General features: G+C 40.2%; 1 protein-coding gene across 1 annotated transcript; it reads right to left on the bottom strand.

The window, feature by feature from the left end:
* Positions 1 to 1,852: 1,852 nt before the first annotated feature.
* On the bottom strand, positions 1,853 to 25,360 carry LOC140937378 (uncharacterized). Its single transcript, XM_073386932.1, has 22 exons — positions 24,961 to 25,360; positions 22,622 to 22,699; positions 20,999 to 21,221; positions 19,890 to 20,054; positions 18,194 to 18,303; positions 17,129 to 17,257; positions 16,221 to 16,317; positions 15,875 to 15,996; positions 14,928 to 15,237; positions 14,088 to 14,334; positions 13,054 to 13,349; positions 12,067 to 12,318; positions 10,841 to 11,179; positions 9,405 to 9,962; positions 8,355 to 8,606; positions 7,211 to 7,327; positions 6,391 to 6,534; positions 5,387 to 5,473; positions 4,966 to 5,208; positions 4,350 to 4,592; positions 3,099 to 3,784; positions 1,853 to 2,357 (listed from the first exon to the last, which is right to left on the bottom strand). The coding sequence occupies exons 1-22, from the start codon at positions 25,116 to 25,118 to the stop codon at positions 2,261 to 2,263; spliced, it is 4,953 nt and encodes a 1,650-aa protein (XP_073243033.1). The 5' UTR covers positions 25,119 to 25,360; the 3' UTR covers positions 1,853 to 2,260.
* Between the last annotated feature and the right edge of the window lie 965 nt (positions 25,361 to 26,325).

Genomic DNA, 26,325 nt, shown 5'->3' with positions numbered 1-26,325 from the left:
GAATGTTTAGCCGTTGAATGTTCCTGGTTATACGTCTAGGCACGCTGCCTCTTGTAATAAACGTAGATGTTAAGTAGGCGCTTGACCCGTCATACATTCAAGTGTTAAGGTAGCATCTCGACAATACCGTTGTGTTTTTACAGGGAGCTAACGTAGATTGCTTGGCTTTGCAGGGATTGCGTTTTAGCCTGCGTTGGTGACGGTATTGTTTTTGCATGTGAAAGAGGTTTGGCGGCGAAGCCACCAATCCGCGAGACGTCTCGTCCCATTCTCCGCGCGGCTTTGCAGCTCGCCTCACCCTGGCAAAGCTTTGCTTGCACAAACGATCCCGCTGGTTACCTAGCTAATTGCGTCTTTGAGGTTCTTCTTGCAGTCGCCGTCTTCGGTTCTAAAGCTCCCCGGAGTCCCCTTGACTGATTATTATGATTATTTTTCCTAAATTTTCTTGCCCGCAGGCTTCGCGCGTTTGAAGGATTGTGCCTTGGCCTTAACTCCCTGCTGACGACAAAGTAAAATTTTTGACTGCCGAACCATCCCTCTCGACCCTCCTTTTCTGCTCTGCCCGTGTACTTTTTAACCAAGCCAAATTGTTGTATGGGTTTTCCATTGAACGGAAGAAGTGTGATGATGATGAACTTCATGTAAGTCTAGGGGCCTGCTAAGAAGGGGACACAATTCTTAGAGCCCTTAGGGACCTTAAGCAACTACGACGACGGCGGCGGCAGAGAAAACATCACCAAAAAAATGAATTTGCGTCCTTTCAAAGTTTATCGCGTCTATTTGGAACCGCTCAATTCGTCAAATGTAGGCGACTTTTCCTGGAGTTGAATTCTTAAGGGATTAATCTATGTTGAAATAGAGAAAGGAAAATTTGTCGTCTTGTGTCCACGTCCTCCACAAAACGTCGCATTGGGAGGTTTCACGTCGTAGTCGTGCCGTGGACGTCAAAGAAATGTACTAAAAAACGCGATGCACGTGCAGAGCTGTTGTTTTGGTCATAAAACCAATTGGTTTTTGACGCCGTTGTTGTCCTCGTCGTCGTAGTTGCTTAAGGTCCCCATTTTTATTGAGCAACGACGACGGCGACGTCAACGAGAACGGCAAAAAGGAATATGGTAGGTTTGGATTGGCAAAACAAGTCTGCAAGTGCTTCGCGCTTTGTTTGAACATTTCATTGCCGTCACTGCACGAGTGCGACGTGAAAATGCCTTATTTCACGTTTCGTGAAGGACTTGAACACAAGACAACAAGCTTTGATGGCAGTCTTTTCAACTCCAGAAAAAATTGCCAACATTTGACGAATTGAACGAGATGGAATATGCGCGTTTCAGAAGTTCGAAGCAGCGCGAATTCACTTTGTTAAGTGACATTTGTCGTTGTTGCTTAAGCTCCCTATTATATTATATTTTGTTGGAGGTCTACCCCTCGGATTTTCTTCTTAAAGGCGTAAATTGATTAGGTCTTTTTGACATACTCTACTAAAAGCAAGCAGTACACCGAGCAAAGAACGCATATAAACTATGGGGGCAATTCATCTGCTTTTATTTGATAAATCATTATAATCTAATTCTACCTTTTATCTCCTAGTCTAATGCAATCCTTATCGATCATAGAAATCGCACGAAAATCGTCTGTATCAAATATAAAAATATATTAGAACTCTTTGTTTCCTTCACCAATACATATCTGACGGGTACCAACACTAAAAAGAATGTTAACGTGTGACGCGTATGTTCCACGTGACTGCCTTTGTAGGTGCGAGTTGTATATTGCATGAAACAGCATTCAGTTTATGAAACTCTCGTCGTATGCAATGACTAATGAGGTGAGTAGATGTATTTTTATGTAAACGGCTAAGTTCTCCTGCTTTATTGGCAAGAGCATATCTATTTTCCAGCTTGACGATCCTTGTATCTTTAGCACGTCAAGGGGCTTCTATTGTACTAAATAACATTTTCGCTTCAATGTTGTTTAAATAAGCTTTTTTAAAAGAGTATGATTCGCGGTTAATGGCAGTTGATACGATGTATTTATTTACAGTGAACAAACGCATGCTAACTCAGCCTAACTAACTGGCTTAATGAATCATCCTAACATATTCCACGGTCTTGATTGTAGATTGAAATTCTACTCTTTGGCTTTGTTAATATAACGCAGGCAATCCTCAGAGAGTTGCTCGCTTCGACGCTGTGCAGTGTAGAATATTTCTCTAGCATTTGCAATGAACATGTTGGCACTGGTATCCCTGTGGGCATATGTCCTATGATACCGTGCTTTGTTGCATCTCCAATAACTGTTTATCAATGTTTTTCCTCCTCGCCTCATTTAGAGCCAAGCGTTGCTGTAAGCTTGCACGACTACGAGAAAAACAATACTAAAGTAAGTCACAGAAAACATTGGCTATGCTGCCTTGTTTTCTTCAATGTTTACCAATAATTATTTGTGTATAAAACAAGTTATTACCATTCGAGTAAAAACCTTTTGAGACAAGGCCGAGGGACCTAAGAAGGGGGTGCACGCTCCTACACGTTTCTGAATCTGAAGAGAAAGAACTCGAGCGGAGAAACGTCTATGACAAGAGCAAAAGTGTTTCAAAGCCTAGTAAGCTAAAAACCAACTATTAGATCCCCTTTTAAGTCCCTTTTTGCGGGAAGAAAGTTATTTAGCCCACCTCTCTTTTAAGCTCCCCCCCTCTCGCCTCCACCCATATTCTCCAAAACCAAATTATCAAATCATAAACTGGCTTAATTAATAACGACTGTAGCACTTCACGTGGACTGATCCAGTATGATTTATTCACGTGCTGGAACTATTCGGATTTGTTTTTGATCTTTGGCTGAATGACTTCCAACTTCATCTGCTCAAGCTTTTCCACTTAGTGCTCTAGTTCTTTATGAAGAATGATACCGTCTTCTGGTACTAAATTAAATCATGATAAGCCTACCCTTAACAGAGGATTAAATGACGGTAAAATAAATAGAACTTGAAGCAGAGTGGAGAGGTTGCTAAACGCTTTGCGCTCACCTTTCTAGGGAAATTGGTAAATTACCACCCAAAAACGCATCTAAAACCACAACTTACAAGGCTCTTGAACTTACCATTTGTCAGGATCTAACGAATCAGCATCTACCACTTTCTCCCGTGACATTCCTAGAGAAGCTTTCTTCTTCTCAAGTTGTTCATGAAGGTTCTCATATAAACCACTGACCGACTCGTCCTTTTCCCCAACGCCACCATTCATGATTTCTGGCACCTTCTCGCGCTCTTCCTTTTGGGGTGGTGACGGCTGCGTGCTGTTGAGGTCAGCGGCAGAAAGTGTGACATCACCAGCTTGCGATGTAGAGGAGTTTAGAAGCATGGGTAAACTATCTCGCGCCATCTCCATGTTGGCCTGCTTCAAGAGTCCCTCCAGAGTTTCTAGGCTGGTCTGAACGCTTCTAGTTCGGTCTTGAGGGTACGCATATGAACTGTGACTGTGTACTGAGTGTTCATGATCCTGGCTTACAAGTATAGAGGGCATTGGAGGATACGAGTGGCTCTCAGTCATGTCAAGAGTACTAGCATGACTGAAGGAAACAAGCGGACCATTACTAGTCAAATTATGAAGGTTCTGATCTGAACTGCTTTTCTTCATGCCGCTGGCAGACGTTTTGGTGACAGTTCTCGGTGAGGTTACCCGTCGGATATGTGTTGCTGGACGTGCCCCCCTCGGAGTAGTAACACGGCTTGCTGTACCAAATGTTGCTCTTTCGTAGCCAGACACCTTAGCCTCCAGACGAGCAATCTAAAGTAATAAATGGCCATATGGACATAAGTTGAACAAAACGCCCATTACACTGCCTCTCCCAGAACAGGAGCCCCTGGGGCGTACAACTGCCATGCCTACGTAGTAGGCAGACGTGATGACAACGTGACGAAGTCGCGAGAAGAACCAAAACATGGCCAATAGCAGAACGATAAATTGGACACCGGAAGTCGCGTTCAGTCTTTCCCGCGCGCTTTCGTGTTCTCATTTGATGTTGCAGTGTCTTTGTTAAATCTGCCTAGTATTCGAATGATCACGCTTCCACTGACCGCTTTTTTGGTGGGAATGCCCTTGCCCTACATTGTAGACCATCGCGCAGGAATATGACAAACAACAATAGTATACAGCCCAGTAAATGGTACTAATTAGGTAATAACATTTAGCTTTTTGTCTTTTTTCCCTGTTCATATCTACTGTGGATGTACACATGCACGGAGCTTCCCTTTACGCTGAGAAAAAAGTTTTATAAAATGTATCGTAAATAAACTGATCTGTGAAAGGGCAAGGTATGCGAGTTGAGCACTCTACGTACTAATAGCGATACCTCTGCGTCTTTGATCACAAGCGTCTCACTCATCGCTTTGGTGTCCTCTTGGTACATGACTAGTTCAGAGGCCAAGCTTCTGTTGTCCTCTATCAAGGTCTTATTTTGCTCCTGCGCACGCGCAAAGTCTTGTCCTAAGCGTCTTTCCTGCTCTTGTAGCCGCGTGATCTCCAAGCGATGATTTGCATCGCTTTCGTCTTTTTGTGCCAAAACTTTAACGTGATCTTCTTGTAACCGTTGGACCTGAGAAAAATGAAAAACGACCTCATTTAAAGTGATATCCGCGTCTCTGAGACTGACAACGAATGAGAGTTTGCCGTAGCTTCGAATATAGCTACTTTCAGATTAATATCCATGAAGATGGAACCTTTATTCACCACACAGACATTTGCAAATATTTTATAACATTTCCTGTTACAGTAGTTAAATAGTTTTTATCAAACGAATGAGATGAGAAGCTTAACATAACGAATACGACGGGTTTATTATTCCACTTCAAAACAACAACAACAACAACAACAAAAAAACACAAAAATAAATATATTATATATATATAATTCTGTTAGTAGCCGACGCTACTGTGTCGGCGAGACGGCAATAGTCGAAGCTCGCTTACCTCATGTTCCTGGGTGGCCTGTTTGAGCTCATGTTGTTGCTGAGCCTTTCTTACTTCATGCACGCATTTCGCCTCAGCTTGAGCCTCTCGTACTTGCGCAGCCCCAAGCTCCTTTGCAAGCCTCGTGCAGTCTGCTTCCTTTGTGGATAATAGCGCATGTGCATCGTCAAGTTCCCGGATTAGTTCTTGTTCAGTTCTTTGACATTTCAAGAGATCACGGCGGGCTTCCATCAGCTCCGCGTGCTGGGTATACAAGTTATTAAAACCAAGGTTAAACAAGAGGCAAATGAGCAAAAAATGGCAGAGGAACACCTTCGAGCATGTCAACTTTCTAATTCTTAACGAGATGTAAAACGTAAAGTTCGAAACTAACTGACTAAATGTGCGGCGAATACCTATCTGAGGATGCATAAAAGTTTACCGTATTTTGAAGCTGTTCACGCGCCAAACGTAACTCCTGACTGGTCTCCTCAGACTCTTCACGCCTCCTCTGCAACTTGTTGATCTCCTGACAACCAGGACGAAAGGGAACAGCATGTTAAATTTATTTTGCTTGTTGATAATTTTCTCTAGTCTAGTGAGCGGTAGTCTGCTAGACAGACGTTTTTAGTGTCGTCACGCAACGCTCCTGACGACACTGAAAACGGCCGTGTAGCAGACTAAATGAGCGGGAATAGGGCGAAGAGATGGCAAGAAGCGCAAGCGGACTTGGTCCCCTCGTCTTCCCTCCTCACGGGGCAAGCATGCAGTAATGGTTCAGTTTTGTTCCTCAGTCAGACATTTAGAGTTGTAAGCTGTCTATCAATTTTAAACATAAGAAAAAGAATGGTGACGGAGTAAACAAGAAAGGCACTAACTTTGTGAATTAACAAAAACAGTTAGAACTTGTTATAAAAAACTCATAAGGGGCTGAAACGTGTAAATCTCATATGTTTGCTTTGCCGATGCTCGTGAATTTCGTTTTCATTGTAAAACGAGAGATAACTGACCAATCAAACTTCGTAAATGACGTGACGTTAAATTTTACTCCACGTTCTCGCTTTTTCCATCACGTTCAGTTCGTCTAAAGACTGTATCGTAGCTCAGGAAAAGAAAAAGAAAGTCGCTGTATTGTGTTTTCACTATCCACAAAAGGGCACTTTCATGTCGTAGTCGTGCAATGACGACAAAGAAATGTACGAGGCGTATTGCACGTGCAAAGTTGTTTTAAACTTATGGCTTTTTTGAGGCCGCAGCGAGAGTTTCCAAATACAGTACTTGAAAAAAAAATGAATATTCACAAGCATTGAACGCGAGTTACACGGTTCAAACCCTTATGAGTTTCTGTTGTCATTCACTGTGTTTGCGACACCTACTTTACAAGGATGATTAAAATAGGAAACAAAACAACAACAATAAACAACTCGTTTTCAATGGCTTGCTTACTCTTTCTAGCTCGGACACTTGCGAAGTTCTCTTCTTCAGTTCTTGTTGTTGGTGCTTCACCGTTTTCTCCAAATGCTCAATTCTGGATTTCTTTTGCTTCTCCTGCTCTTGATTCTGATCTCGCTTGGCTTTTATTTCAGAGATCTTAAGAACAAAAATATAACCAACGTCTTAGAAAGTAGCTTTGCTGAAAGAATTAGAGTGATAAGTAGAAAAGTTTCTTCTCTGGGAGGAACAAAGACCGACCTCAAGAGAGCGGCAGAAACTGATGGGCCGATACCAAGGCCTCATCACCCGTCTGAGTGTCGTCCCATGTAATCGAATCTGGATTCCAAGTTCTACTGTCAAGAATCCAGAATCCGGGCCCGGTTCCTCGAAAGATGGTTAAGTTTAACCCAAGATTTAGCCACATTTTAAGCCCGGTTTTCCTGTCTAGGAACATGCAACTCATCAAACTTACAAAATACTGTTGAGCCTTAACTCTGAGATACAGTAATTATAACATAAAATGTTCCTCCGGCAAGCCATGTTAAGGCAAGTAAATATAAAAAGTGGAACGAAATTATAATCCTGGATTAGCGCTAATCAGCCTTTCAGGAACCAGGCTCAGCATCTGGAATCTGGAATCCACGGCGTGAAATCCAGAATCTAAGACGGTTGAATTCCTTTACACTTGGCAACAAGTGTTTTTTTTGTTGCTGAACGCCTTCCTCTTCCTTTCCGTAAAATATCTTTTCCTTATAGTCTGACTTCTGCAAGCAAATCACACACAAACAACAACAACAACAAACACAGAGAAAAAGGCTCTAGAATTTCTCACCTCCACCGCTCTCTCGCTGAGTTCATAGCGAGCCTGGTTAAGCGCATGTTCTAATGTGATGACCTTTTGCTGCAATTCACTCTTATGTTCCTTCATGGTCATGTCCAGCTGGGTAACCTGGCAAAAAAGATACGAAACGTCGAACAAGAATTTAATAAATATCCTTATTACATTCCCATACATTTCCTTCAAATTCCAGCACCACAACCGTCACTCAGTTTGTGTGGGTCCCCAGTGGTTAAAAGACACGATGATTTTTCAACTTCAGGATTCAGTATTAGTCCTATCCCTCAATTTTAAGTACGGAAATATGGTCTGACTGAATTGATTGCAGGATTCCGTTATTTACATGTGCTCGCGTCAAATCACGAATGCAAAATTATTAAAGGCAAAGAGAACAAACGCGATTAAAATTAAAGCATTTGACGTCAGTTTGAATTTCTACTACATAACTACACTTTTCACTAACCTAATCCAACTAGTATATAAACGAAACCAATATCGAAAACGACAATATTCAGGGTCATAACACTGCCTTTATAGAGGTTTGGATCAAACAGTCAAGTCCCAAGTAGGTTGAATGTGATCGTCCAGGTCAGTCAAGTACAGCCTAGGAATGCCGGTCACACAATGACTGACGTTTCAACAGGGTGTGCGCAAGTCATACTCATAATCAGGGTCAAGGTAAGTTTTGCATCATCGGCTTATAGTTAGTAGAGAAGATTAGCTACGAAAGAAAACAAAATATCAACGGCGAGAAAAAAAGCTGCAGTTTGTATTGGCAGATTTCCGCTGGGCCATACATATTCCTTTGTTTTTAGTTCACACATGTCATGGAATACCTTCATGGAAACAGGTCTGTAGGCTATTTTGTCCCACATGGTTGGAATACTAATGAAACTTGTACATGGTCTAGGCCACAAAAAGCTGACTTAAGACATATTAACAAGTCTCCCGGGTTTCATAACCATTACACTTTACTACCTTTAGTCAGCTCATCATTTTAAACCCTAGTTATTCACCTGAAGAGTCAAATAAACGATTCTGTCGGTTAAGCCCTGATGTTAACCCTAACACGAGTGGCGCAAACTAGTCATCCTTCATTACGTTAGTTATACCTCAGCTTGTCCCAGATCCCTCTTACCTGTGCAGCTTTTTGTTTTAATTCCCACTGTCTTTCCTTAAGAGCTTTGTCAAGCTCAACAACTTTGCTTTCCTTCTCCTTTAAGTTTTTATCCTTCTGCTGCAGTTCCTCCATGCTTTCGTTCAACATTTTATCGAGTTCCTCGACTTTCTTTTCTTTCTCCTGTACCTCCTTCTGGCTCGTCTGTAGTACATCTTGGAGAGATTTTAGCTGCGTGATGGTATCTTGTAACTCCGTCTGGATTTTATTTACCTAAACGACAATATTAGATTTAAGACAACCCAAGAAAAAAGCCGACATTTCGCGACTCTATCAAAAGTTTCCCCGCAAATAGACGCCTAAGAAAAGAACGCAAGAAATTCCATACTGATGACGTGTCACTACCCAGACGTGGGTAGGGCTTCCGATTGGTTAAAGCAAATTTTAAGCCAATCAGAAGAACTATCCAGATCAAGGTAGTGACGAGTCATCGTTACGGAAAAACAAGTTTAAAATTACCACTACAACTAGTTGCTAAAATGTTTGAGACACTGTAAGTTTTTACGCCTGAAGCGGTGTCTGGGAGACTTCGGACGATTCCTGTCCTTCTTCCGTTATCAAAGCTGTAAGAATTCCTTTGTATTCTAAACTTACAGTGACAAATATGAAATGAGGAGGAGTGGGTGGGGGGGGGGGGGGGATCCCTTCGATCCTCTGTGACTCACTTAAGTAAGAAAACCAGTTGGTTATTTCTAGTACATGTTTGGCTGATAATCCGCACTCAGGACTACCAAGAAGTAAATAAAGGCGAGTGAGAACGGTGCAATTGAAACCCGGGACATCTGGGGTAAAAAGGGGTAAATACCATTTACTTGGGAAAACCGAAAATTCCGGTTTGAAAATCAAACGGTTCATGCCATTCCTTTTGGAAAACTTCGAAATATATATTTACTTCGCAGCCGCTCGGACCGAATCCAAGCAATGCTCCCAGCTCCCACTGATGGAGTTGGGGGACTCTACCCACGGCACTAAATTGAGAAAATTGACAAAAAGAAGCGGCAATATCAATACCTCGGTATCCAGCTGCTCATTCTGTTCCGTTGTTTCTGCAAATTCATTCTCCATCTGTCGTAACCTCTCCTCCAGTTCCCCGTTTTTCTTTGTCATCGCAGACAACTGTTGCTGCGTTTCCTTGAGGGCCTGGTCAAGAGTCTGCGCTTGCGCAGTTTTCTTGTCGCACTGGGACCGAGACTGTTGTAGAAGCTGCTCTAATTCAACAATGCTCGCTGAACTTTGTTTCATGTCCTTGTGGACCCCTCTAAGGGTTGAGTTGAGTTCGTTAATTTGTCGCGTTCTTTCGTCAATATCGTCTTTGGCGTCCTGCAGTCTTTGCTGCAGATCACTGGACTCTACTTGTGATGTGTTTCGTTCACGGTTGATTTCTTCTTCTAGAAGGGCAACTTGTTGCTGAAGGTGAGTGCGCGTTTCCTCCAAATCACGCATCCTTTCTTGTTCTTTTTTGAGGGCATTTTGTTGGTCCGCCACGATGCCTTCTAGATGAACAATCTCTTCGTTTTTCGTATGTAAGTCAGTTAAAGTCTGTTGTAACGCTTTTTCCAACTTGGATATCTGAAAGTAAGCAAGGAAATAAACGAACAAAAATAAGAAAGGACAGATGTTGCTTTCTATTTCCAACCAAAACAAAAACAAGTTAAGCGTGGAGTTTTGTAAAGCAAAACACGTGGATTTGCAAGAAGATGCGCGCCCTTCTATCATAACGCTTATGCAAGTGGACAACAATGAACACGACGAAAACGAAGCCGAATGTATTAACCTGGAAGGCTACGATTGTCAAAATCGTAAAAAGTAAGGTCCTAATTCATCGGAACTAGTGATGGTGGCACGTCTGTCAGTTAAACAGGTAAGAAACTCATTCCTCCAAGTATGAAAGCTGGTACCTATTTCTTCCTCTTGAAGTGAAGGCGTTTTAAAAATGTAATAGCATTTTAAGTACAGTTCTAAAACTCTCTCAATACCCAACTGTCTGGTTCAATTGGTGGAAAGCGTGCAGAAGTCTGCACTAAGAATAATTTTTCCAGATTGCTCTTATGAGTCGGCAGTCGTGCGCTGTGGCTTGCCTACACTTTTGTCGCGCCGTGATGAGGCTTGCAGGCGTTTTATATCTAACATCAAGGAGTCCGGGTTCCTTTCACACCTGCTGCCGCAGCCCACGAATGTCGCTCATGGGTACGGGTTGAGGTCGGGTTTTTCTCGTTCTGAATTCCGCTTTGTCAGAACGGACCGCCTTAGTAATTTTGTTACCCACAGCTACAATAGGATTTAATTGTTTTTGCCTTCTGTGCCATGTGTAATGGTGTGTTCTGCGTATTCTTGACCTCCCTTGTAATTTAGTGTTATACACTGCCAAAAGAGTTTAATAAACTGATTATTAATATGTTGAACCCGATATGCTAGGCAGCGTATCCACTTAAGACCTTACAACTCACCCCCAGTCGTTTTTCTTCCAGTTCCTGCTCATGCGCACTACGCACTTGCTTTAGTTGTTCCACGTACATCTCAATCTCCTTGTGGCACTCCGCTAATGATACCTCCATCTTTCTAACCTGCTGCGTGGCTTTGTCAGCCTGTTCTTCCAGTTTTTCCAGTTTCTTACCGTGCTGAACTGACTGCGAATCACGTGATTCGATTTCTTGTTTCTGCTCTTGCAGGGCGCGTTCCATTTGGTCAGCGATTGATTTCTTTAGATTCAACTCCTGCCGCGAAGCTGCCAGAGATGTTTCAAGCTGAGATATGACCGCGTTTTTCTCTTCAAAAGATCTCTGTAACTGAAAAAAAAATTAAAATGTTTAGTACCATCAGTTGGCCCCATACTTGGCAAAGTTGTAAAACAGATTAAATGGATATAGGGTGGTGTCAAAAGCCACTCTGGTGCTGTGTTGGTGAGGTAATGAGTATTTGGTATCATTAACGGAGCTTGTAAAGGAAAAACAAACTTTGACGGTCCAAATGGCCCTTTAGCTATGCCAATATATGGGCACTGGCAGAGGACAATGTAACCTGGTTATGATGGTGGACTCAGGAGCCTCCGTGTCTTAATGATACCAAGAGCTATGCCAGCTGGGACGCAAGTCCCTGATAGGTTTAACCATGAAGGATCGGTCACAGAGAAGAGACCTGACAAAGAACGGCTCCTAGCGCTCAATAGAGACCTTTAGATTTGAAGGACGATGACGAGATTTTCAGTGACATTTATTCGAGTGTTCTAAAGAAAAAGACACGCCGGAAAGCTTCATTTTAACACGGTTATTTTTATTGAAGGAAATTTAAAAGCCTTCTCCGATCGCGAAATGGTTTTGATAACTTGTTTCCGCCACTACGACATATTCCCGCTAAAACCCATGGTAGAATGACCACGGCTATCACGTTTTCCCGCCAAAATGACGCTGGTTCACGCGCGAGCACTGCTTAGTGCTGAGAAAATCTTGTTCTCATGGTCGTCCTCGTCTTAGAATCCAAAGGCCTCATATGATATCAGAAATAAGTTTACGATCAATTTAGGTTTCTGGGAAACTGCCACCTACCCCTCCCTTAAAACAAAATTAACACGTACTTCTTTAATATCTAGGGCAAAATGTTAGCTTACGGGAGGGGTAAGTGCGCAGTTTCCTAGAATCCTAAATTGATTCCAAGTTTGGTAGCGTCAGTTGCCTACCTCTTCTATCTGTCGCTGCAATTCATGGCATTGCTCACTATGCAAGGCCTTTACTCTGTCCACGAGTGAAGCAGATTCCTTAAGTTCAATATCTTTAGCTTCCAGTGAACCCTCTAGTTCTCGGATTCTCCGGCTTCTGGTTTCCATTTCGTCTTGAACTTCTTGTAATTTTGCTGAGTGTAATCCTGATAGTGACGTCTTCTCATTTAGCTGTTTCTCTATGCTACTTAGATGTGACGTGGCTTGACGGACCTTAGAAAGAGGAAATACAAAATTTTTCCTTGTCAACTGAGTTGATGAAGAAGGTTTAAAGCATAACCTTAAAAAGATTGAAAACCTGATCTTTCGAGCGCTAGGCATTCGTCAGAAGGATCCAGCCCAAAAAAAGGGAGATAATCGTTTTAAATATTTTGAATACAAAACAACACACGAGGAAAAGGTTTTCTACAATTAAAGAAAATAGTCACGCTGTTTAAGCGTTCCTCTTATTCTCAGTTCCAAAAACCGATGATTCTGAGCCACCTCGAAGAAGTGACTTACAGACAATTGTATCTTGCCTTGTTAGTCTGACAGGATGTAGTTAATCAATTCAAGCTCTTACTTTAAGTGATAAGTACTTAAAGTTTTAAAAAACCGTAAACCAAATCAGCACAAATGGAATGCAAAGTAAACGGCTTGAGATTTCAAAGTAGGCGGCGATCAATCGCCGGGTGCCGGCTACTACTGAGAACCCTGATTTAAATTTAAATAAATAAATTATAAAACGGTTGATATTAACAGGTCATGGTTTGTGTACAACGACCCGCTATGTCAAGTAAACGATCATAACTCGCTTGCCAAAAGTTTTGGAACTTATTTGATACCATTACTATGATCTATCCACTTATGAGTTCCGGAATTGTCTGCACGCCTCGTAATAACATTTACAGAAACGTCGATGAAAAGATCGTTCCTGACCATGGCCTGTCTAATGGATTTTTTGCTCACCTCTCGCTGTAGTACGTTATTTTCAGTAATCTTTTCCTCCAGTTCGTTCTGTAAATCAACCACCTTAAGATTTCTTTGTCCGAGCTTGCTTTCCAGGGACGCAATTTGCGCCATCTTGTCCGCCAGCCGTTCTTCTAGTTGTATGGTCTGTGTTGAGTAGCGCGATACTTCATCCTCCAGTCGTGTTATAATCTGCTCTAGTTCCTGTTGTTTACGATCACCAATTCGACTTCGCTCGACAATAGCGGACAGCTCCGTTCTTAAACCATCCATAACACCGCCATCACCGGCTAAACCTAAGAGAAAAAAAACACCTTTCAAACACAAGACAATTTCCATTTTGTAGGCCTAAAACTAGTTTCCTGGTTTTGCAAAAGAGGGTTTAGACGGTACAGAAAGACGATCGTTCATTGACATTAACATGAGTTCGTTCTAAGGAAAAATGGAACGAATAAAACTAAGTACACTCATTTCCTTTGCCTGCTTTGTCAAGGTAAGGAGAAAATTACCTTTTATAAGACTCAGATACCGCCGCAATGAGAGCCGTTTACCTCCGTGAAAAAATCTCTAGCATGTTTGAAAGCTTAGCAAATCTCATTTACCGGCAACATTGATTTCAAAAAGCTTATCTTATCCAAAGATTCGCAGGTCCAACGATTACTATATTTGGCGGTTGCTGTCTCAGCCGCACAGGTGCTATTTCATGAGAATTCCCTACCACCTAAATCTTTCGGAGATATATTTCACGCTTTGGTAGATTCGGTAAAACGCATGACTGGCTGCTATAATACTGTCGGAAAATACCAAGTGAGCCTGTCGCGCGAGAACATTGAATATTAAGATAAGGAAAGGACAGACAAGGATTATTAAGGTATAATAACAGAAATGCCGCTGGAAATTGCCTTTTAACGCCGTGCTTCGCGTTCACATTTCATGGGAAGTGCCATGTTTATTTCGAACTCAAAATGAAGCAGACACAACCGTAGTTTTCTTTTTTCCCGCGGGAAAAGGTTCAAAGTAATATCCAAGCATACCTGCAATGTGTTTTTGCTGCGCTGCTGCCCTTGCTACAGCGGTGGCCTGTAGTTTCTGTATCTCAGCTTCTTTCACGGCCAGTTTAAGCTTAAGATCTGCAATGACTGCCCGTGCCGACCCTCCGCTGCCCGTCACGTGATCCCGGTCGTGTTCATCCTCTATATAGCTGTTGCCCATATTACGCGGACTAATGCTGTAGTAGCCGTTCATGGTCTGGGTACTACTACAGATACCGCTGTCACTTGTCTGAAAATTAATCATCACGCTATTGGTCATTTCGAGACAACGCACGTGTGTGTTCAGCATGGAACTGTTTTGGGAGACCGCAACCCCTCCCCCTCCCCCCCTCAACGCACTGTCGCTTTTTCCTTTGGCAATCTGTCTGTCCTATAGGGTCCAGTGCAGTCAAACGTCTGCAGCGATTATTTTTTTTATTTTATTTCATACGATTTCATCTATCAGGAAGTGGAACATAGGTAAAGGTGTATTTATAATAGGCTGATGTAACTGTCTTCCTTAAAATAATGAGCTACTTTTCATTGAAAACGGTTGCGCAAATGGCGCTGACTGTAACATCAAATTTAGTTTTCAAACACAATTTTTCTCGTTAATTTCTAAACGTTTATTAATAACAGCTTTCAAGTACTTTGCTTGGTTTTGCACATTTATCTCGATTGACTGCGGTGATCCCATCCCATAGGGCAATTCGACACAGTGCCTTCCCACCGCAACCTCCGAACGAGAAAAACTGTGAAATTGTGAACGACATGCAAGTGATCACTCACGTGATAAACAGAGACTAACGTCTCATAAATCCCTGGATATTCGATCATACTAACCGAAGGCGTGGCTGTTACGTGCTCCTTCATACTCTGTTCCTGAACCTGATGCACAAGTTCTTCTAGTCGCGCCATATGCAGCTTGGTTTCCTCAATCTCCCGTTGATATTGTACGATTTTTTCTCTCTGTTTCTCCACAGTACTTTGCAAGTCTCCTTGATCTTTCAACAACAACTCGTTTTTCCTCAGCTCGTTCTCAATTCTACCGATTTTCTGACTCTGACGTGAGATAGTGGCCCGTAAGCTAGTGTTCTCGTGATGCATGGATGTTTGGCTGTCTTCTTTAGCGCTGCTCTCCGCTTGGAGGAGTCTGCAGTGATTGAAATAAAGCAGAAACTCATTTTGAATACAGTCAAACCTCGTTAATACGGACACTGAGGGGGCCGGTTGAATTTAGATAAAACGTAAGGGCTTTTTTCCCCAGGGACAAAGCAAAATCCCCGTAATAATGAGGTGTTCATAAAGCGGGCTTTGACTGTCATTTAAGACTCACTCAAAGTGCATCTTGAAGAGAATTCGCGATTGCCTTGATTCATCATCGCTTCGCAGGCTTCGTGATAAACCACAGATCAGGCTCCATTTTCATCTGAGAAAATAGAAGTTGTCTTTTGGTCTTCCAAGTTTCCACGTCAAAACAATTCTTATTGAATCAGTACCAGCCAGTCTCCTTGGGCTTAACTATATCAACGTAAGTTGTAAAAACTAAAAACATAGTACGACTATACTTCGTAGCCTAAATAGAAATATTGAGTTGAAACTAGAGCCACAAAAAGGATGATCAGTGAGGCCCACCAAGACGTTTTACAAAACCAGACTTACTGCCAAACGATCAACAAACTTACCATTTAGCGCTGGTCTCAATGGAATGCCTACTGGCGGCTACTGAAAATTCAGACTATTAATGAACAATCGCTTAAGTAATTATTGTAACAAAGGTATTTGCTAACCTTATCTCTTCTTGAAGGTCAGATATCTGTGCTTGTAACATGGACTCTCTCTCTAACAGCTCTTCTCTCTCACGTTGAGATTGGGAATGAGTTTCTTTCCAGTGTTTTTCACGGTCAGAATTCTTTGATGAAAAATCAATCAGTCAGTCAGTCAATCGTATTAAATACTTACACACATTTATAAAGTCCAATATAAGTAAAGAGCTCGCTCAAAATACTTGCGAAGAATTATATTAAACAAATAAGCTTAGTCGAATCAATAACTGGTCATGACATTATTTTGTTTTCAAGCACAATTTTTTGCAGAAAAAGAGTAGATACATGAAGATACAGTCATTTAACACACCTGTTTTCTAAGCGATTTGATTGTCGTCTCCAGTTCAGCAAGTTTGTCTGATAGCTCTTCAACATTTCTCAACGATTCTTCAAGATGATCTTCCGCTCTATTTAAAAAAAGGCCACTGATGAGACACATATCATTGATATTTAATACGACAATGGGTGCACGTAGAATTTTCTACATGTAAAAATAGGCTTCTACAGCCAAACCTTCATTTAACGACCACCCTGTCGTCCCCACCTGAGGGTGTTTCCTTAAGAGAATTTCAACTAAACTTTATGTTAAATGTTTATTCTAAAAAGAACTAAGTGAGAGGAGCCTTTAGAATAGAATAGAAACTTTATTTAACACAGAATTCAAACAGCTGAGCACTGATTTACATTGAAGCTGTGTCAATTAAAAACTTAAATATACTAAAACAATATATATACAGTATATAAAATAAATTACAATGTCTCAAACTAATTTATTATACTTCTAAAATATAAGTAACATGTCATGTAATCTAATTAGAAAATGATTAACTCCAATTCTTCTGAACAAAATTATTAATAGAATGAGAGCTTTTGATTGAAACATTGAGATTATTATAGTTTAGTAGCTGAATAAGAAAATAATCTCAAACCAGAACGAGATGAAAAGCCCTGAACAATCTACATAATTCAATAAATAATGCATAGCATCTTTCACAGGTAAACAGTCACTAACTGTCAATTTCACTACTGACAGTGTGAACTGCCAGTTTTGTAAGAAGTACATTGTACAGTTTGTAGGCTCAAATATCATAACTTGCTCATTTTTGCACTGAAATATGAAGAACTGTTTAATATGAAGGACATTTCAGAGCATATTGTGGCCCAAAAGTATCAAGACATTGAGATATTTTTTTAGTCAGAGTCATTAGTAAGTAATACCGTTTTCTAAGCTTGGCTTCCTCTCTCAGCTCATTTTCAGCTATTGTGGATGATTCCAGTACACTTCTGAGTTCTTCTGTTTTGGACTGAAGCTCTTCCTGGCAGTCTCGCATATTCTGCTCTGCATATCTGTAAAGCCAAGAAAAATGATATGACAAGTAACAAGGAAGTTTGTGTGTTAATTCAGAGCAGTAACACCCATAAGTTACATGCACCAGCTGAGGGCTTTTGCTTGATCAAGTTAGTTGTCTGGTAAATGCTATTAAAGTACCTCTACAGTCAAACCTATTTTAAGCGGACCTGAATTAAGTAGCCCTTCCATCAGCCCCTCGCAGCCTTTTCCATGGTCGCATTGAGTTACTTTTATTACCTTCACCTCCGTTTTAAAAACAATCACTTTGTCATGTTGTAGCCATACAAGTGCAATAGATGCATTGTGTATGGCATTCAGTGGACTTTCAAGGCTGTGCTCTAAAGAAAATTGAAGGGAGCCCAGTGCTCTGAACCTGTAAAATCTAGGGTGCCCAGCATATGATTTGCAGGAAAAATCTTAGATTTTCTAGTAGCCCAAGGGCAAAAGTAAGGCGCCAGGGGCCACTGGGCTGTGCTAGAGCACAGCCCTGACATCCCTTCTTATGGCACAAGAAAAGCTAGAAACACTTTGAGGTCAGTTTGTCATGTTATGAATATTTCCCTTTGTGACCATTTTTATTTTTCTTTCTTTTCTTAGGTTTGTCAAACCTGTATGAAACAATCAACCTGTATTAAGTGGTCAGTTGGCCATTCCCTAGCCAGGGACCAGGCTCCATTGTTGGGAAAAGGGCAAAAAATGGAGCAAAATGGCATAAAACAATCGGTGAGCTGAGTAGTAGACTGGGAAGAGGAAAGACAGACAGAGCCTGGAGACATGCCTTTGATGCCGCCGTTCCCCTCCCCGCCGACTGTGGAGCCTGGTCCCAGCCTAGCCACTCCCAGTCAAGGGAGACCACTTTATTATTATTACTTTATTATTATTTTTTATTTAAATTTTTTTGGATTGCTTTATGTAAGTTTGACTGTAGTTACCTGACAGCATCCTCTTGTGAGGCTAAGTTGGACTCTAAACTCACTATCCTGTCTTCCAAAGGTGGCAACCTTTTCCTCTCTACTTCAAGCTCTTGACTTAGAATTTTCACCTTTATGGCAAGAGAAATGTAGTTAAAATACATTGCATGAATTTATCAAACTAACAAAAAAAGCCATACTTCCGCTCACTTCCAGGTCAAAGGTTCAAATAGTTATACACTTAAGTTTCGTAGGTACATGTAGCATGACATAAGCTGGAGCAGATCTCTGATTTGATTGGGGAAGTGAGTTCAAAGGCTTTTAGGGGTAGGTAGGGTGAGATGTATTGTTGGAAAGAGTTTGTATTGACACTTTAAGTACTTCTGCCAGGTCTGCAATGTTTACTTGAAAAGGAAATTGGCACTACAATCCTAAACGATTTCCCAAAACTTTTCCCATGGTAGAAACGAAGCCCAGCAAAAGGATGCAAAACTGGGCAAGGCAGGTGAAAGAAGAGGAGAGGAGAGAAAGCGAAAGGTAAAGTCAAGGGGACATCTTGAAATTTTGCAATCTGTGCATGCTCGAACTTTGGAAGCTGATATTATTTTATGTCAAACAGAAAGCTGCAGTACTCTAAGGGGCAAAATATTCTGTTGGATCACTTAAGTAATTGCATAGATCTGAAGGTTAACTGGAAGGAGAACTGCTGTTTCACAGCAGCTGCTTGTTTTGTTTTTTAGGGCTTTATTCTAAACACCCTTTCTAAATTTATAAACGTACCGTATGTAATATTAACCCATTCGCCCCTGAATGGCCCATAACCGCCCGTGCGGATCCAGGTCCTTTCTACCCTTTGTGACGTCATCAGTTTTAACGTTCAAGGACAACTTTCTTCGGTAACTTGTGTAGAGTGAAGAGATCTTTCAAACCATACCAGAATGAGCACAATTCAGTCAAGGACACCGGAGAAAGAAGCAAAAAACCATGTGACATTGACCTGAAAATCTCCATGAAAATCTTGTTCCATTGCTCACCTACCTTTGCTTTCACCTAATCCTAAGATCCTAAAAGCTTTCCTAAAAACTCTTCCCACCAAAATGAAGCCTACTAAATGCCCAGCAAGAGAGAAAAAAACATGAGGCAAGAAAAGTGAAAAAAGAAGGGAGGAGAGAAAACGAAAAGTAAAAGTCAAGACTGCTGTGTCACTTTTAAACCCAAAAACTATCTTGAAATTTTGCTTTCTGTGCATGCCCGAACTTCGCAAGCTGATATTTTGCATCTGGATCAGAAGGCCGCGAAGTGTACGACCTGTAAACCGGTTTGTGGTAAGTTTTAGCTCTTTATAGCACGATAGTGACCAGAAAACCACTCGACTAGCTTCAAAACGCGTTTTTCGGCAAAATCTCCAGGAGCGAATGGGTTAATGTACTGGTATACTTAGGGCGCTTTCCATTTGTCAGAACTAACCGGCCTGACCATTCCAGTCATAACGAGAATTTCACTTTTAATCAAAACTATCCAGCCAGATCAGTCAAATCCTTAATAGTATGCATGAAGGAGATGGTGTTTCAACAAAAACTCTTGAAAAAAAGCACAGTTTTCATTGTCAAAATGACTGGTCCGGCTATGGTCCAGCCGGCCAGTTCTGACTTTTGGAAAGCGCCCTTAATAACTGTTTTTACTTCATGAATCCACTAGGCCTATTTTTTTTACTAACCTTGTTTCTAGCTTGATGTAGGTCATAACTAAGATTCTCCAGTTCTGTCATTAACTTGTGATTCTGATTGACAAGCTGGGAATTTTCTTCACGCTGCCTGGAAAGTTTTTTAATCATTGCGTCATGATCATAGTCACTAGCACTTCCAAATGACCGGCTATCCAGCTAAAACAAACAAAACAGTTAACAACAACAATAACAAAGAAAGTGAAGCATCGGTCTGTGTAGGGTGGCCGCCTAATACAGGTAACAAATACGTTCATTTGTATATAGCGAAAAATCATGATTTCGAAAACTGGCCGCTTAATACAAGGCTGTTGTACACAGGTTCAACTGTTAAAAAGTATTAATTTATATATCATTTTTAATTAGTAATTCTTATTTTTTAGTTTTTAATTGTTGGTCAACAGGACCCTGTTGATAACAATACTTTGTACTGTAGGGTTATCCTGGACAAATATTTGATTATTACTATGATTACACTTATTAGAAAAAGGGAATTGAGAATCACCCTGGGTTAAAAAATTTTAACCTGAATTTAATTTTGACTAATAACATATTAGTTACAGGTCAAATTTGATTTCAGGTTGATTTTGATTTAACCCTGGTTGATTCTCAATTTCCATTGTCTCCTAGCCATAGAAGACAAATGAAATTGAGAGTCAACCTAGGTTAAAAAAAATTAACCTTAGGAAATCAAATTTGACCTGTAATATCATAGGTGACGAATTACTCCTTAATTTTGGCTCGAAATTTCAGCATTAATTTGTAATTTCACATTGGCAACCTTCCGTATGTCTCAGTGTCAAGATGGCGATGAAGTTTTAAAATGCTGTGAATGAAGATGCCAGGGCACAAAAAGACACTTTAGAAAACCTGAATACACGAAAGAGCACATCAAGAAGGATTCTAACAGGTATTTTGACGAAAAATTCTGCAAATTTCGAACTTAAGCCAAATTTAAGGTCTAAACATTAATTTCACTAGTCACCATTTGATTACATATACTAACATATATATCAATTCATAGACAGGAAATCTATCAAAACTGAAATAAAAACAAAGCATATTAATGTGACCTATGATAAGTTAGTATGAGGACGGTGTACCTCCTGGTCCCTTGGTGACAAGTGTGTAGATCCATTCCTGAGGTCTGGATATGATGATCTAAGGGGCTGAGAAGAACTGATAAGCGGGGTACTTAATACACGGCCCTTAGAAGGCAGGTTTGGCTCTGAGCCTGCTGGACTCAAGTCAGCTAGTGTCAACACCTGACCTGCTGCACTTTCTGGGGATGATGAATAACTCCTTCTTGGACCATGGCCATTTAAACTGTAAAAGTCAGAAAAATAGAGTAAATCCCCCATTAAATTCCCATTGGCAATTGAGGTATTTTTTAAAGGCACTATAATGAGAGGTGGAGTTGTGAGAGTTAGAAGTACTGAGATTAAGCAGAAAATCACAACGTAAAATAGACCACAGTTTTTTGTTTTAGACCTTAACATACTATTTATGACTTTATATTAAATTATTACTCCATAATTGGTTTGTGCTCATGGAGTGTAATGCAAATTAATTAAGTAATTGATAATCAACTCACACTAACACTTTTTAGTTTGGTTCTGAAGGAAAAGGTAAGGGGGCTGTTTATGCTTATTAGAAAGGAGCAGGGCTAAATGGAAGATAAACTGTGCCTAACTCTTCACTTCTCCCCTACAGCAGACAAAATAAAGACAAACATGAGCATCATTCATCAGAAGCAGTACAACCAGCAATAATTACAGTGCTATCTAGTCATCATGAAAGCCCCAGTTACTCAGGAAAATAATTTTTCCAAACCCTATTTCTAAATGCTTTTGTTCAGTAAATGCAAACATAGGAAACAGATTTAAAAGTAATTAAGTAAATGTGGACAAACAAAAGCAACATCCTTGTGGCTATAAAACTACTTCCCTGGTTGCTCAACATACACTGGAATGCACTAAGGCCATAACAATACATTGAACTATCAATTAACTGCGATATTACTGCCGAGATAGTGACGGATCCTTAGTAAAAGTGAAACATAAATAACAATCGCAGTAGTGTAGTGAACTATCGATAAATTCTATACAAGTTTCTAACATTTTTATTTAACTTCTTTGGACAGATAAAGATATCCTTCTTACCCATCTTTGATTCTGAAGGTCACAATGATGGTAAACAGGAAACTAAAAACAATTAACTGTCCTACTGCACCTACATATAAAATGCTTTAGCGCCTTGATTATTGAACTGCTTTCAGTCTATGTTAGAGAGGGTTTACATAAATTACTGAGGTTCATTCAAACTTCAAACATGGCAGCCAATTTTGTATCATTGCAAACAAAAAAGGAAAGGCTGAAAACTATCACAATACTATGGCAATAGTACCTCCACTATCGCAATATCTGTGTGACCTATTGCAATACAACTGCAATAGTTAAATTTTTTCCAATAGTCACCCCTAGAATGCACTGCCAACTACATAAATTGTTTTCGGCCTCTACTTTTAATTTTGTGGAGAGCTCTGCTTGTGATTTTACCTTAAATCGGCAGCATTTGGACACAAACCATGAGCTCTCATAACTACCACCACAGTGGATGCATAATGTGAAAGGCACACTGTGCCATTCAGTCATTTCTACTGCCACCTACATAAAATCTTCTCCTTCTACTTTAAACTTTCTAGGCAGCTCTACTTATGCACTAACCTTAAATCCTCAGCACTTGGACAAAATGCATCAGCTCTGGTACCATGGGAAGGGTGCTTTAAAGTTGGCCTTGTCTTGCTTTAGTAAAGATAAAAAAAGATATAAAACTTTAAGATACTATACATTTATTAAACATTGCAATAACAAATTGCTGAAGGGTCAACGAAAAGCTGTGCTGAGCAACGGAAAGGAGTATGAATAACAAAAACATAAATAAAAGTAAACTCTGAGGTTAGTGGAAAAATCACAACAAAGATGTGCACGACATTAAAACACAATATTATGGTGTGCACCTAAATAATGAAGGATGCAAGATGAATCTATGAACCTGTGAGCACGCTCACTTGTGCGATTTTGGGTAAAATTTTGATGATGAGCTGCCAGCATGAGAAGAATAGGTTGAGGCCAAAAGTGAGCCTGCACGTGGATCATTGATTTTTTTAATTTTGCCTCTTTTGAGGTGTATCCAATAAAAAAGGCAAATGTAAACAAAAATGACAAAAAGTTGCAGGTGGATTGTTAAAACCTGTGAGAAACAAAAACCACAGGAAATGACCTCTCAATCAGACAATGTGAGACAATTAAGCAACAAAAATAACTTTGGCTTAGTCAAAATCAAGCAAATTTCCCAGTGAGATCAGGGTCATGTCCCTCGACACCCCACTTCCTATCTAGGAAAGTGCACCCTTGGCATATTTGTTTTGCCTCACCAGTAAGGAATGGTCTCTTACCTGCTGAACTAAAATTTAAAGAGAACACTGGCTTCCCCCTCTAAGTTTGATGTGTGGATGTAATATGTTGTTTGCACCCAGTGTCCGTGGTTTTTGTTATAGTTATGTAGCCTTTTAATCAAGATTGCTGCATTCTTTGGTCAATGCAAGGAATTCATAAAATCAAAAGCCCGCATGCAAGCTAACTTATTCTTGCCAGCTTGCACCTTCCCGAAATCATGCCTCGATGGGCCTGCTCGTAGGCTAAGATGAATTGGGGCCACATTAGTTTGAGCGAATGAAAAGGAAGGATTGAGCCCTGTTGTTAAGTGTTAAGCAGGTAAAAGAGAGACGTTCGCCCTAATTAAAGTCATGCCAGGAAGATCCAATTCTCTGCCATTTGAAGAGGGTTTCTGAGACTTAGCTTAGTCCTAATCCCGATTTAACTGCAAACAGAACATATGAGTTGCCATGGTAACTAACCCTAGATGTGTGCCGATCTAGGCAAAGGTGGTCATGAAGCGGGATTCCACTGCAATAAAGCTTTTGGCTCAGTGGGTGAACTTTTATAAACAGAAGTCCTACGATAATGTTTTCCATATCCATCTTAAATTGTAGGAACTGAGAAACTAGCAGAAAATTAATATCATACCCTTTTCAATTTGTACTTCAGTTTAATGGAAACAAAGTTATTGAAACATTGTTTTTATTCAACAAGACGCGGCATCACAGAAAATGCAAACATTTTACGATTACCGCTAAAGTATGTTCAAATGTCTAAACGTGTTAACTAAACAATCCACCCTGTGTTTTAGGTAGCCTGTCTACAAAGATAATCCATAACCTTGTAACTCGACATTACGGGAAATTCTTTTATAAATCAAGATAATTGCGGAAATAAGAACAATCAATATCAGTTAAAATATACCGGCGCACTAACATCAACCGCAGAAAAATCAACATTCACAAAATTTCGCGTATACATTTAGGCCCTTAGTTACGACACACGAACGTCGGAACGCGACAAAAACAATAACATCATTTTGAGAATTATTAATAGATGCTACTAGTGTAGTTCGAACATTTTCGCACAGCAAATGGCAGAATTTATGCTAACTTTTATTAACTTTTTTTGGAAAGAGATGGATCTTCAAAAACGGCATTGATTGTGTAAGCCTAAAGCAAACTTCGCGTACAGTGCGAAATGTTTACCTTGTACTGATTACGCATAGAAACGTCTAACGCTCTCGAAAATCAATCAATCCTGTCGTTCACGAAGGCTGCACTCGAACGGCTACTTTCTGAAGAGGAGTGTATTGAATCCGCTCCTTTCGAAAAGAAATTCAAAAGCGAAATTTACTTGATTGAATGATGGAGCAGTTTATATTTTTAATGAGTATTTAATTTTAACACAAAAGTAATTCCCATAATGTGATTACTGTATACAATCAGAACTACGCGATCAAAACGCCACTGAATCATAATAATTGCGTCCCATCTCTTGGCAGGACGTCCGAAATAATACAAAAATGTAACAAAAGCGATTGTAATCTTACTAAAATTATAAACTACTTTATAATTGTATACATGGTTTTGTTCTAAAGATGTACGACGTCTCAGAAATATTACCTGTTCGTTGCATGAGTTGGATTCAAACTTTGAAGGGATTGTTCTGTCTGAAGTAACCTTCGTCGAAGATCGTAGCAATCTCGCATCAACGGGTCATCTTCAACGCCAGATTTGAGGCTAGTACTTACACTGCTGCTTATACTTGATCTCCGACTCATCTTTCAAAACTTGCTCTCCGCACCAACATGATATGAATCGAAAATTTGCTCTTTTGAAGCGTAGTGTTCAAAGGTGACAAGACCGCGAGGAGTGACGCGCTAGCGATTGGAGTTCCAAAGCAACTTACGTATTACGGCTTTGACATTTCGCAGTGAATATTGATGTTAAAAATTCCCACACAGAGTTATAACACTAGCTTCGTTGTTATATAATCATAGAACTCTGAAAGAGTTAAAATTTAGCTTCTGATGGTGCAAAATTTGAAATTCGTTCCGAGTCTCTGTTGACACATGCAACGAAAAACCGCCGCGGCAGTTGAATGGGTTACACGTCCCCGTGATTTTGATTAACCAATGAGAACGCCGTATTCTAATGAATGAACCAATCACATAAGAGCGCACACAAAGCTTTGCTCTGTTGAACGCTTCATCGCCTGGGTACAAAAGGACGGTGGTCGTTCGTCGAAAAAATAATAATCGTACTCAAAACTCGGTAGTTGATGGAAAATGCTAATTCACTTTGATCTTTTTAAATCACTCATTGTTCTCTGTCTCTTTGCAAATGCACTCGAAAGATTTTACACGTAAGTTTTGCCACGAACTTTCAGGAATTCTGCCAAGAGAATACATCCCCCGTCATCAAGAGATATAGTGGTTGTTTTGTCCCACCAAAATCTGATCAAAGTTTTTTGTTACAAACAAAGGATCTGCTAATTTACTTTCTATTAAAAAGAAAGTCTTGAAGGACGAGGTGTCAAAATTGAATGACGGGGAAACTTTAAAAGACAGCTGCGTTGGCACTTAAAACAGACTAGAAAAGGAAACATTTGTTTTATTGACTTTTTGGACCTTTCGAAATTGAAGAAACCCTGGTTTCGTCGTTTCGAAAGGCTCCTATTATGTCACATTTAAATGTAGTTATTCTTTGACAAAAGAAAGAACTTCTTGGTCTTTTTAAATTTGAAAGGAAAACTTAGATAAAATCTTAAAATGTACCTGAAAACAACGAGATTATAAATATTGATATTCAGTGCAAAATAAACATTTGAAAAACAACTTCGCACTTTGAACTGAAGAGCTAACTGATATAAGGAAAAAAGAAGAAGAAAAAGAAGACGAAAAAAGAATTCATTTGTTTATTAAAAAAAACCCTCACAGGGATCAACCCCCTTCCCGGCCGACAAGACTTCACAAATTGCTGTTGTAT

This window comes from Porites lutea, chromosome 5 (genome assembly GCF_958299795.1).
Source record: "Porites lutea chromosome 5, jaPorLute2.1, whole genome shotgun sequence".
Classification (NCBI taxonomy): Eukaryota; Metazoa; Cnidaria; class Anthozoa; order Scleractinia; family Poritidae; genus Porites; species Porites lutea.
The sequence above is the reverse complement of the archived record's forward strand: the minus strand, read 5'-3'. Positions and strand labels throughout refer to the sequence as shown.

Coding starts and splice junctions, on each gene's coding strand:
- LOC140937378 (XM_073386932.1), bottom strand. CDS start 25,118: ATGAGTCGGAGATCAAGTATAAGCAGCAGTGTAAGTACTAGCCTCAAA. Junction 8,607..9,404: donor ATGAGCAGCTGGATACCGAG/GTATTGATATTG, acceptor ATTGTCGTTTAG/GTAAATAAAATCCAGACGGA. Junction 2,358..3,098: donor TCGTTAGATCCTGACAAATG/GTAAGTTCAAGA, acceptor TTTTTCTCGTAG/TCGTGCAAGCTTACAGCAAC.